General features: G+C 38.6%; 1 protein-coding gene across 6 annotated transcripts in view; it reads right to left on the minus strand.

Annotated features, from left to right (window-relative positions):
* The window catches only part of ATE1 (arginyltransferase 1), a 233,826-nt gene that overhangs the window by 173,165 nt on the left and 46,563 nt on the right, over positions 1–14,098 (minus strand). For all 6 annotated transcript variants that reach the window (XR_013775132.1, XM_079312630.1, XM_079312629.1 and 3 more), the window contains one exon: positions 13,338–13,458. Coding sequence is in view for 5 of the 6 variants with exons in the window: in XM_079312630.1 (XP_079168756.1) it covers positions 13,338–13,458 (121 nt within the window). In the remaining variant the exon portion in view is untranslated. The remainder of the gene's footprint in view (positions 1–13,337; positions 13,459–14,098) is intronic.

Here is a 14,098-nt window from a genome sequence, read left to right on the forward strand (position 1 = left end):
GAAGGCTGCTTTACCAATTTTGGAATGACTTCATTACTTTTATCTGTGTTTTCATTCCTGACATGAAAGCACAATATGTTTCTTAAGACTTAACTGGGAAAACATGGTTTGAAAGAAGAAAATCTGAGTAGCACTTGCTTAGATTGTGCTCCCCACTAATTATTGTTGGCAATGGCTTTAGATAAACACCAAGTCAAAAACACTTTATGGCTTTCTCTCCCTCTTTGAAATCCATCAGGTTTTTGATGTGTGGCCAACACCTCCCTGATATCCCAATAGGTTGGTTTTACTACCAGCCCTTCTGCCTCTTCTCTTACATCCTCCTCCTTCCTGAGAGCTCACCAAGGAAAAAATGTGCAAGTTTAGCTTCTGGAGGTGACACAAGTGTAAAGTTATTTTAACTTCCTAAATTGGAAAGTTTCTATTTACTGCACTTCTAGAGTGACTCCCAGTCTGTGCCCTGAGATGGATTTAGGCCAAGCACTTTAGAGCTGGTCCCTACTCACTGATACTCACTGATTTCAAATCCTCCCCAAGCCAGATACTGTGGGTGAGTTCATCTTCTGGCTTGCAGTGCTGCTGGCCCCAGATTTGATTTATTTGAGAGACTAAAGCTACTGTACCCTTGGTTTCACTGCAGCCTCAGGCTCAGCTGAACTCTCCCCTTGTGCCTTTCCTCCACTTTTACTCGTTGCCTCCTTGCAATGAAAAATAACATTCCAAATTTCTACAATGATTACCTGTTCTTCCACTGACCCCTCTCAAAATCAAAGCTCTAATAACAAAAATAACCTCCTGTAAAAGTACTTAAATGTATGTAATTTAAACTCCATCTGTAAAAGAAATGTTTTACTGAGATGTTAAGTATAAAGTAAAATAATCTCAGGTACACAGATAATTTAATGAGAAATGAAACACTTTAACAAAGAAGTTACTCTCCCAATAAGAAAAATTAAATATCTGCTCCTCTTGAATGGCACATGGTAAAATTTACTTTCTATTCAAGATGATGCCAATTGAACTCTAACAGGGCTTCCCTGTGTGGCTGATGCTGGGATACAGCAGCAATTCAAAATGAGACCAAATTATTAAAAAAAAGGTTCCTTGCTGAAAATAAGAAAAAAACATCCTTTTATTTCCAAGCTTTAGGGAAGAAATTTTATTTAGTAACTTCAATTTCTGGAAAGACCCTGGCTGATCAGACAGTGGAACAGTATATTAGAGCAACTTTAGTTTTTACTATAATTACTGAATACAGTACTCTTACCAGTAAAAAGTTTTTTACAAGTGCTTATTTTTTCCTCCTCACACTTTTTCATTTTTCACCTCCTGAGCTGTTGATTTATTGTACTCTACAGAACAGATACTGTCATTTGACATAAAAGATATACAAGGTTTCATCCCTTAATTCAGTTACATCTATCAATATAGTCTGTGTAGATACACAAAATACAGAATAATTAATTATGCAGATTGAAAGTATCTGTAATTTTAGAAAAGTGGGCAACTGCAGCTGCCAACTTAAAATAGAAATATTACCCTGTAAGTCTCAGAGTTAAAAATACAGGTAAATTCTTGTTGAATAAATTACCTGTCATTTCTTTCTTCTCTCCTCTCTACTCCAAAGCAGTGAATTATGAAATCTGAATACAGGAGAGATTTCACTCCTAATTCAACCTTGCCACTGTGACCCCATCAAGACTGCAGAGAGGTGTTAAAATGTTCTGTTCCCAGCCCCACAGCACTGCTAAATGGAATCCACAGATGGAGGATTTCCTTTCTGAAATCCCAGCGTGGATCAGACACAAAACCAAGCAAGGAGGAGGAGAGCCCCAAAGCCTCAGCAGCACTGGGGTGTCCTGGAGCCTCTGCCCTGAGCTCACACCCACCTTCCCCAAAAGTGCTCCAAGGCAGCTCAGCCTGCACCAAACCAAAAAAAGCTCCCACCCCCCAGAGATGAGGAGCCCCAACAAACCCCTCCACAATCCTGATTACTTTGCACAACCCAAATCAACTTCCTCCTAAAACTACAAGCTCCCTCCCAAGCCAAAACATCATTTTCAAATGCTGATAAGAATTCCTGCTGAAATAAGGAGTGATTTCACCTTTTTCACTCACAGCAACAGGAAGCTGGACAGCAATGTGCTTTTTAAAGAAATCAGAATTTCATGGTCAGGATCTTTTCCTTACAGCTCAGGGGTGGATTTGCATTTTTCTAACGTTATTTAGGGAAGCTCACATCCAAAATTTTTTATTCTTCACATGCATTAACCTTTATTATTACTCCCTAATAGAAGCTGAAGTGAAAACCAGCTCCACCTGGTCAGAAATCTGGGTAAGCACGTGCAAAGCTGGACAAGTGAGACTTGGAGTGGAGGGTGAGCTCTGCAAGAGCCTGAGAGCCAACACCTCTGAAAAAAGGGTGATGGCTCTAAGTTTCTGTAGAAAAATATCATTAAATCAGATTTTTGGGGGTGGCTGAGTTGAGCCAAGTTGGTTTTGATCAGCAGTGATGTGGAAGGGCAGCCTGAGCTCCAGCATTCTTTGAAGAAATATTATTTGAAGAAATAATTAAAAGTAAAGTGACAAATTTGTTGATTTTCCTATTTTCCAAATAGGAGAAAGGACAATTGCCAATTTCCAAAACAACCCTCAGTAGACATGGGAAAATATTTTTTATATTTTCTGTACAGAATGGACTCAGAATTAGTAAGAAGCCTGAGGATTGGAATTTCTAACTCACAAAAACAAATTTGTTTCTTCTGCTAAACTCTGAAATTATTCTGGTTTTTATCATATGTTTAATTTTCTTTAAATGCTCCTTCAGCTCCCTGGAATAGTCAAAGTATTTAGCCATTGTCACTTTTTAATTCTGCATCCATACCACATAGAGAACCTGGATTTTTTTTTTCCCCCACAATAGCAGGATGAAACAGTGAAAGAAAGGAAAAAGCAAAGAACCAAACCTAATTCAAAAATTAAAATATTTAAACCTGTGTCACTACTGAAACCTGTGATTCACTTTGAAAGCAGATATTGAAGGAAATTCACACTATGCATTACATTTCCATTTTGCTTAAAAATGCAATCTCAAAAGAATTATTTTTACCTCTAAGCATTAAATCCACAGAACAAAAATATGAAGATAAACACTTGACAACTGCTGCATTTCCAGCCCATGGATGTGCTGGGGTTTTGATTATGTTTCAGGTTGCTTCAGCTTTTAATTTTGAAGCATTTAGGATTTGCATAGTCTTTAAAGATGAACAGAATGTTCCCATTTTTACAATCATCAAAGAAAAAAAATTTAAAATTCAATTTACAGGGAGATTAAAAGTTTCAGGATAGTCAAGCTTTCAACCTCTGTGTGAAAATGATGAAAAGAAGCAACATCCCTTGCTGGTTACACTATGGAGATGTTAATTTCTATGAGGAACACTAAAGCCTTGCTGATTTTTTTTTTTTTTAAGAAAAGCTACATCTGGTTTACATGACCTCGTCACAGTTAATGATCAATGATTTTAAAACAAAGAAACTGCAAAAGGAAGAAACACATTAACTTTTCAAATTTTATGACTGAAACAGAAGAGATATTAATTACTGGAAAACAAAAATTATTTCACTGCAGTCAGAAGCCAAATCTTTTTCTTTTTAAGCTCATTTCTTACTCAATTTAAAGTATAATTTTTGCTCACCAGCAAAGGATAGGAAGTCATGCTCAAAAACAAAAAGGCCAATCAGCAATACCCATTAGTAGCCATATTTATACAACAGTGAGCTGAAATGTGCTTTTTCTCATATTGACTCTTTCAAGCTAGATTCATACACTAAGGAATATTAAAGACCCCTCTGCCTTGGGGTACAAACATACTAACTCAAACCAAAATAAGAGTACAATTAAAACAAAGCATAAACAACAACACACAAAAACTCAATGAAAAGAATTCTTAATTAAAACCAGAAAGCACAAGTCACAAAGGAAGTACAGTAAAATGCTCAGGATATTCTCAATCAGCCAAATCTTTGCAGTTACTCTAACAAAAAAAAAAAAGGAACTTTTGAAACCAGTGCTCAAAAAGAATGTTTGTAGGTGGAAAAATGCACCTTTATCAAAACATTACTGATGATCCTTAAAACAGGAATTTCAGTTTTACAGGTATAGGAATCTTTAAAATGGGCAAAGACAAGAAGTTGCAATGAGGAGAAATCCTGAAGGCATCTTCCAACCCAAACTTTTGGGCTTTGTGCCTGAACTCCTACAACTGGTTTAGGATGTGGAGCAGAAATGTGCTTGCCCTGCAGAAACAAGGACTCATTGTGCTGGGACTCTCCTCATTCCTGCAGAAAACACCAGCAGGGACCAGTGGAAAATGTTCCCTGTCAATGCAGCAGCTCAGGGGCTCTGCTGCATTTCACAGCTTCTGCCTTACCTGGAAACAATCCTTGCCCGTGCCACAAAAATCCAGCTGGATGTGCTTGGAGGAGATGCACATAAAACAAGATGGGTAAAATTCCTAGTTTATCTGAGGAGCTCTCATGTAGTACAATTATTCTAGCCTGCCTCAATCTATTATCCTGAAAAAAGGTGACTGGAAAATGTGTGCTGAAGGGCAAATTTAAATCACAGAGTCATCAGGTTGGGAAAGTCCTCTAAGACCATCATGTCCATCCATTAACCCAGCACTGCCAAACCCAAATCCATGTCCCCAAGTGCCATATTCACACAGCTTTTAAAACTCTCCAGGGACTGTGATTCCAACACTGCCCTGGGCAGCTGCTCCAGGGCTGCACAACCCTTTCCATAAATAAATTTCTTCTCATATGCAACCTAAACCTCCCCTGGTGCTGTTTCCTCTTGTCCCACCAAGGACTGATACTGACATTCCTGCAAGGATTAAATTTTTAGGAATGAAGTGCAAAAACCCTAGTGGTACCTGGGAAACCTGTTATTAAATGGGACTGACCACTTCCAATCTGAAAACAGCCTCCAGTGCCTTCAAAGTCAAAATACTATGACAACAACAAAAAAGGAATATAATCTAGTCAATGGCAGATTGACAAAGATAACTTTTCAACTTTTAGATGCTCTTCCAGAAGACAAAATGAAGTAGTCACTTCAAAAGAAGTTAAAAGAATCTTTAACACTGTTCTTGATCACTTCAAATATGAGAAATGAGAATGTGAACTACCAATGAAGAATATTAACTGCACACCCAGGGCACTTAGGAGTTTTTTAAATTTATTTCATTTTAACTGCACTTTTTGGTTATCTAATCAACTTCCAGCCTTCAGTTTAAGTGCACTGTGCAGACAAGGGCCTGAAGCAGGACCACAGCAGGCACAGCTCTGTTTGGAAGGCAGGGGCACTGTCAGATGTTCTGACATTCCTGTGATTCTCTCATTCCTGTCCATGCCCTCCCTAGCCCAGGTTTCCTGACTGCAGATCAGAACTAGCAAAGTCAAAGCTTCAGAGGTTCATTGATGGCCTGAGCCATTTTTGATGGACTCCACAGGCATTTCTAATGCCCAGCTCTGATTCTGGGGAGTTTTATTTGCCCTGAGTCAGCACTGGGGAACCTGACCACTTTCTGCTGCCATCAGATGTGTGTCCCCCACACTTTGCAGAACCTTTGTCAGCTGAGCTTTCCTGTTCCTTGAAGTGTTCAAGTTATTCAGAAGAACACAGGAATGTTCTGCATTTTGAGTTATTAATTTCTCTTCAGAGACAGAAGGGGAAATTACAGTTAAAACCCAACAAGCACTTGGAAACAGCACATGAAACCAACTCTAAGTCCCTGGCTAGCAGGGAATGAAAACTGCTCAGATATCTTTTAGAGACTCTAGCAAGAGACCTGTCATCTCAGGAACATAATTAAAACTGACTCTCTTGCTGGTGGGAGAGACACATCAAACCCATTATTACATCTGTGAATTAATGGTTGAGAATAGTAATGCATCTTAAATGGGAAAGATTAGGGATGGTGATGAGGGTGGAGGTGAGAGGACAAGGGGGAATGGCTTAAAACTACAGGAGGGATATTGGAAAGGAATTGCTCCCTGTGAGGGTGGGGAGGCCCTGACAGGGTACCCAGAGAAGCTGTGCCTGCCCCTGGAGCCCTGGCAGTGCCCAAAACCAGGCTGGACAGAGCTTAGAGCAATCTGGAATAGTGGAAGCTGTCCCTGCCCATGGCAGGGAATGGGACTGGATGGGATTTAAGGTCCCTTCCAACCCAAATGATCCCATGATACCATTCTTCTATGAACAGCCAGTACAAAAGATTAAAGTTAGAGATTGTGCTTCAAGGAGTTACAGCTCCAAAAAAATGGGAGAAAAACAGCAAAAAAATCTAGAGGAGCAAAAGAGTTAAATACTATTTATTAAAATATCTGAACTGCATAGAAGTGAACGTGGCAGAAAGCAGCAAGAGGATCTTCCAAAAAGAAGGGCAAAATCCTCATTAAGACTGATATGTGAGGAGGAAAAAAAACAGAGATGAGAGTCAAGCTGAGAATTACAAATGCAAACAATTCCATGAAATAGGAAAAATTGAAGCAATTGGCAGTAGCTTATCAGCTAAATAAATCAGATTACAGCAATCAATTTGCTGGCTAAATTAATTAAAACATGGAATCAATTACACTCCACGTGAGGAGCTGGGATGATGTCAGCTGAGCAGGGATCATTCCAGAAGGTCTGACCCTGGCACAGGTTTCCTGGTGGATGTTGGAGTGTGGCTCAGCACATGCCTGTGGTGTCCCTTCCATGGCTGCTCTGTGCCTGGGCCTAATTACAGCTCTTAACTTTTATCACATTTGGAAACCAGCCCCACATGCTCATTGTCTTCAGCACGAAATAAATCTGCACCATCCCTCTACTTGTCCCACACTGTTGAACTTTTAATTCCTGCTCTTGTGCTCCTAACACCTTCTTGTATGGAAAATGATTCCTGCAGGATTTGGCAATCTTTGTCCTTCCCCACATTTCCCTGAATCTTCCCAACAAAACCCCCAAAAACCAATAATTCAGATGGAAAATCAAATATCACAACATTCAAAAGGTGCAAGAGTATCTTGAGCACAAACCCATCAAAGAATCATCTCTTCAAAGAGAAGTATGCCAAGATATCTCTATTTTTCAAGGCAAGTCCTCAAGAAAAAAAAAGTAATTTCAAAATACATCCATTTGTTACACAATCTCTATGATGGTCATCTTGGATTAACACATTTTTGAGAATTTTGCAGTCCAAGCCAAAGGTTTCATGAATCACACCAGAAGACAGACAAATGTGCTGCTCCAGGGACACTGGTTTAGTCTGCTACACATATGTTAAAAGCAGATATATTTGGAATATCAATAAATTCAAACTTTTAAATCACAAATACTCCTTAAAGTTTGCATTTTCTAACTCACACACCAATTTACGTCACAGCAGTTGCTTAGGACCCACAAATTAAGATAGTAACATCTCCTTTGTGTTACAGAAACACTGCATATGAAGCTAAAACCCCATGCCAGTCATTTCAATTTAATCCAAACAGTAAAAAGTGAGGGGAAAATGTGCCTGGCTACACCTTATTGGCATCATCTTCATTGTTTAAACATCTTGTATGCTCAAGGATCACACTGGATTTAGAAAGATGCATTCTGATGGCTCTAAGTGTTCATTAACTTAATTAGAAACAGATAGAAACTTGTAAGATGTGTCTGTTCTAGAGAAGCTGCTAGAAAGAACTGGGATATCTGTCTTTTTCTTGGTTACAGAATTCAAATTTATTACCTATAGCTGTGATAATAGTGGAAAGTTACTTCTTTAGAAGACTTTAGCTCGTGATCTATCAGAGTTTATTTAAACTGTTTCCCAGCTCTCTGTAGTACACAGCACTATCTTTTTTAAAAAAAATAAATTATAAGCAGCAGTCGTTTCAGAGCAAAGCAGCAATTTCTCCCAAATCAGATGATTGCAGAGCTCTAAACAATTGGTTAAATGTTTTCCATCTGTGATAGTTTTGTGACCACATTTTCATCATCTCAAGAAGTTCAGTGCATTTATCCTTGTAAACATTAATCTGCATCACACCACCCTTATAAACATGAACATATCCTGGCCTCTGGATTAATCTCTCTGCCTACATCCATCCCACACAGATCCAGCCCCTTGCCAGGACCTGGACCCTGAGACGTGACCAAAGGAACCACAGTTCAATTTCAGGACACAAATATGTGATTGTGGCTTTTCTGTTAAGAGAAGGAACAAGACCAGCATCACGTTAATATACTAAAATTTTTAAATATATTGTAAAATTAAACAGTCTCTGTACTGGATGGGGAAAAAAAAAAGTCAACAAAATACTTGTGTTCACATACACAATAAATATAAAACATGTTTGAAATATTCTTTGTTAAGAAAATAAAATGTTTTAAAAACACAACACTAAAAATTATAGTTATTGAAATAGCTGTGACAAATTATTTTTCTAGTGGAAGCATTATGCACAAAAACATACTTTAACAGTTTTGTATAACTGCACACGCCTGTAGATTTCTGGTTTTATTTAAGTTTTATTTACTAGAATTAATAACACTCAGTTGCTTGCAAGAAGCATTAAGATACATAATGAAATCACTACTAAGAGTATTCAGAAATTGTGAAATACTGGAATTTTTATTTGAATTTTACTATTCTAGCTTACTATGAGCAGCAAAATAGACAAAAATATATAGAAAGATGTATTTCTAAAGAAAAGTTTTTTCAGCTAAAAGCTTTAAAAATCTGGTAAAAACATGTACAGAAAGTTATAAGATAAGTACAGAGAAAGAGTGGAAATTTGAAGTAATTTAGCTCAGTAACTCAAAAACAAGTATTCTGCTATGAGCTCAGGAGGTCTTACATGGAATGGGTTTTTTACAGAGTGAATCTTGTGGGTGTGAAGTGAGGATTTTCTGACCCCTCCATAGCTTTGTGTGGTGTTCAGGACTTTGTCCCCAGAAGAGGAGCTCAGGCACTGATTTTAGTGCTGGTTAAGTTTTGTTTTATTCTAGTTAAAGCCTGCATGTGAACACAAGGCAATTTCAAAGGCTTTCTGGATTTCAACATCTGTCCTTTGTGCAGCCACAGCCTTATCACTGGAAAGCACAGAGCAGACAAATCCTCTCCTCTGGATCCCACTGCCTATCAACACTTTGGCTCACACCAGCTGCAAAAGCCTAAAGCCTGAGTTCTTCTAAGGACTTCCACTGCTGGAAGAAGAAAGGTTTTACTGCTGTGCAGAGGTGGCAGATGCAAAGTCTGGTCTGCAGCAAGAGCAAGGACTGGAAGGTGGCTGCTGAATCATTTGGGTTTGTAATCCCTTTAGGTGGTGTATCCAAATAACAGCCTCCCTTACTCACCTCTACAAAGTACTCATCAACATGCTCAAGTTTGAATCCTACCATCACTTATTTCTTGCTCTTGTCAAGCCCTTCTTGTCAATGTTCTACCCCGGAGCTACTGCAAAATTCCTCCTGTCTTCTATCCATGTCTCTGCCAGTTACCCACAGCCTGATCTCATCAGAGATCCTCACTCCTAAAGCCTCCCTCACTCTGCTTCACTCCATTCCTAGCACCTGCAGGCAGCAATCCAAGTTCTACTTGTGACCATAGGATCCTATCCTAGACAAATCTGTTTTGAAAGAAACTGCTTTTTGTCTCCATATTCTTAATTTCTTCTACAATCTCCTGCTGCAAAAGATTTCTCCACAAACCCTGAAAGACAAGTAAGAAACTTCCTTAGGTCCTTCTTTGAAACCCTCCTTCACTGTGATGTTTACAAAAAGGTCAGTTTAGTCTAATACTATTTAGTCTATTAATAGACTATAATTTAGTCTACTACTATAACTGACCAGGAAACCCAGAAGTGCCTCTCTCTCCTTTTATCCCACCCTTTTGCATCCATCATGATTTCTGTTAACCATACTCTCTGGAGCAGTGTCTTGTCTCCAAGAACACACAAAGGCAGAGGAGCCTGTGCTATGCCTCTGTTATGTGCATATTTTTAATGTGCTGAAGAAAATACTTTCATTTTAATTAATGTATTCCATTTGATGCCATTTTGATTTCACTCTATTATTAGATCTGCAGGAAGTTGAACAGATGTGTATTAGCTTAGCCAATTTATCAACTTCAGCAAACAAAATGGTTAAGACAGAAAAAGCACTGAAATCCTTTTGAAGTGCAGCTCTCAAAGCTCTGCTCACAGTTTCTGCAGATACAGGAAGGTGGGAAGCAGCTTCCACCACTGGGATTACTGTGGGCCATGACTAAAAATGTGGATAAAACTTTTTTAACAGCCCCATGTTCACCTTGGCTGGCACCAAGTACACCCCACATTATGTGACACAGCCATGGAACTATGAAGGGTTCAGACTGGGATTGTATCTGTCCTCATCTGAAGGTGCTTTTTAAACATCTTGACAGTCCAGCACTGATGGGAACAAAGATTTGAAGTTTCCCACTAATTTAATTACCATCCAAAAAGGAAATTCTTTCTTTCATGAAGATATTTTTCACAGACTTCTCCCAGGAGCAACAAATTGAAAATCTCAGTAGATATTAGAAAGAGAGAAAACATGACACTGAGTTAGTCTAGAAAATGGAAAGTGGAAGGATAAAAATATTGCCAGGATACCAAATAAATAATTTATAGTTCTTTCCACACTGCTCTTGTTTCATGGGTAAAGCTGTTAGGGAAGACACCAGTGAAGTAAAACCCTGAGGAGCAGTTTTGGTAGGAAGTCAGTGGGTGTGGCAGGCAGACCATGCCCAGGAATATTTCAGAAATGCTGAAATTCAGAATCATGTGACTGACTTCTGCTCATCAGTTGGATGTGTTATCAAAGTCACTGACTGCAGAGCAACCTTTTAATTAACTTCTTTCTTTAGCATGTCTCCATCTGTACTTACAGCTAATGGCTGTTAAATGAAGGTCAGCACTATCTCCATTTCCAGACTGCATCAGTATCCAAACCCTCTAACAGGGCATCACCTCACAAACCACTTACTTAGCTCTAAATAAATGCCTGGCCACTGGTTATTAATATCAGAATCTTCATAAATCTCATTTATAAGATGATGCCAGGTCTTCTAAATTTTTCAAAGTGAACAGACAACAAAAATGAAGAATCTGTTCCAAGGTATAAGTTATATAAATTAATATTTTCTTAGGCTTAAAAAAGACACTTTTTATGAGTATTTTTTATTTTTATTCCATAAAAGTAAAGCTTTATCTTATTTAGGAAGGAGCTCTGCAATGTAATGTGTATGAATACTTTCTGTAATACCTTCATATTACAGAGGCTTGAAAGATCAAAGCACATAACACACTGTCCTGAATCTGCAATTGGCTATTTATTATGCAAATATTTATGATTGTTTTAAAAAAGAAGGGAAAATATTCAAAAATTCAGGAAAATTACGACCATATGAATTATGTCTCATACTAATTATGAACAAATTAGTATGAGACAATATTTCCCAAATTTTCTGCCATAACAGTCAGCAATAGAAGATGACCATTGCCAGTGGCTGCCCCAGGCAGCAATGAAAGTCACACCCTTTCTCCCAGCTGTTTGCTGGATCTGGTTGTTTATTGCCCTTGGTTTCAATGCTGGATAAATCATGCCCTACTTAACCAACAGAATTACAGACAGTGCTACAGAAAGCTGATTCAAGAGGAATAAAGCACACGACCAGTTGTGTTGCTCTTTTTAAAATTCACTGTAACTTCATTAAACTCCTATTAGTGACTGTTGGAGAGAGCAAAGGATGAGGAAGGGAACTGATTTCTCTGGTGAGAAATTGCTTCCTCTGAGCAGCAACCCAAACCCCCAGTGCCAGAGCATCCCAATGTGCAGCTATGTTTTAATTTCCTTAAACCACAGGACACAAGTCTCAGCTCCAGCAGTGTCTGCAGTGAGATATTCTGTGCTGATAGTGATGCAAAGCTTTGTTTCCCCTGCTTTCCAAATGCCTGCTATGCCACAGGGATTTCACACCATCCACAAGATGCTGCCCCTCTGCTTGCACAGGGTTATTAACACCTTCACCAGTTTAGCACTCTCTCCTTTCTGAATACCAAAAATATCCCAAACACCACTGGCCTCCAATCCTTCCCCTTCTTCCTCCTACTTTTGAGATTTTTTTTCTAATTTTATTTGAATCCTGCTATTGTAGTTCTTATCACTATTACTGCTCCTTTTGAGCAACCAAGGAACTCAACAGCATTTCCAGAACTTCACAGTCCTGCTTAAACAGTCTTCAAATTCCTTTAATTTATCTATATCCTGCCCTTTGAACAGTTAACTGCCTAGGGAATCCTACTAAACTACAGTAAAAAGTAAAAGGATCAAACAGAAAAAAAAAGGGAAAAAGAGTAAAAAGAAAAAAAAATGTAAAAAGAAAGAAGTAGCTGCTGATGGCTGGTGAGACTCAGGTAAATCTGTGTTTGGGTGTTTCATGCTCTTGAGCTGAATAATGCCACACATCTCTGAATAATATCACAGCCACACTCAGTTGTTACTCACAGGAGAAAGCAAACTTCAGAAAGAGGATATTCAACAAGTTGCAATTAACAAAAGTTAAGTTATTCCCTTTCTCCCCAAGCAGCACACCAAGCACGGTCTGACACAGCTCCCTTGGGCCTGCCATTGGCCCAGACAGTCAGCAACTAAAGCAAAAATTTGTGTATTTTTTCCATTTGATTGCCTTGTTTTACAGTAGCATCATTGTATCGTGCTCTGGTCAGTAACAATCTCAACCAGTCAATGCCAGTAAATCCCTAAATACCACTTTTACACAATGTAAAACTATGTCACATTACATCAAGATGTTTAAGGTGCTTCTGCTGTTTACTGTGCTCCTCACATCCACTGACTGTTAAACTGAATGTTTAATTGATTGTTAAACTAAATCTGCCACTCTGTTTCTTAACAAAAGCACCTGATGCCTTTCAGCTTCTCCAGTCTTTCCATTTTCCTGTATTGATTCCACTTTAATTCCTTTATGCATTCACCCAACAGGAATGTGAGAAACAATTATTTTATTGGCTTTGTTAATGCCCAGAATAGCAAATGTAATTTGAAAAATAATCTGAAAGGCAGCAATATGTGCTAATTTTGAACTACAGGACAGAATGTACTTAAAATGTGCATTGCTTAAAAGATAAAATTTTCTGTTTACTCATGTTTGCTGCAGGAGCTGTGAATTGTACACAGGTAAGATTTCCACACTGCTTCAGCAGCAGATGATTGTGCTGTATTAGAAACAGTTAAATTACAGATATTTCACTCTGTGTGGCCTCACCTGCTTTTCCATCCTGGGTCAAGCGGGAGTACTTGGAGTGCTCCAGCAGGGGCAGGCACTGCTCAATGGGTCTCCACATGTAGGTCTCTGGACACAGCAGGTCAGAGGGTCTGTACTGACCCTGGCAAGGGGAAAAGATGAGGGAAAAAACAACAAAAAGAGAGCATCATATCATTGCACAAGAACTCTGGCTGCAGCTTGATTTTCTGAGGAGAAAGGAATAGTTTTTAATCTAATCTGCACCAAGCGAGTGTTCAGTGAAATCACAGGATTTAGTCATTTCAGCACCATCTCAGGAGCACAAACTCAACCTTGGCACGTGATGAAAATGTAAAATTAACAAAACACACTTCCACCATATCCAAGATGAACTAGGAAAGTTTTGGCTTTGCTTGCTGGAACTCTCTGTTTAAGTTATCCTCTGGAGCTCTGCTGAGCTGGGGCCAACACTAAAAAACTCAGCACCTCCAAAAGCAGCTCATCTCAAGTGTTGGTAATTCCAGCAAATAATAGAGACCAAGGAAAAAAAATCTAATAGAAAAACCCCACTGAACAGTAAGCAGGACACTATTTTTATTACATTAATGATGGAGCAATTTGTTCATTGCTATTTAAATAGTAACACTTTAATTCATGGAGCTTTTCCTGGATTAGCTTACAGGTAATGATTAGTGAAATTCTACTATTTTTCTGGCTGATTTATTAAGAAGATATTCTTTGTAGACATTCCCAGAAACTAAACAGCCTTAATTATTTTCCTT

The sequence above is a fragment of the Erithacus rubecula genome (assembly GCF_903797595.1).
Source record: "Erithacus rubecula genome assembly, chromosome: 9".
Lineage (NCBI taxonomy): Eukaryota > Metazoa > Chordata > Aves > Passeriformes > Muscicapidae > Erithacus > Erithacus rubecula.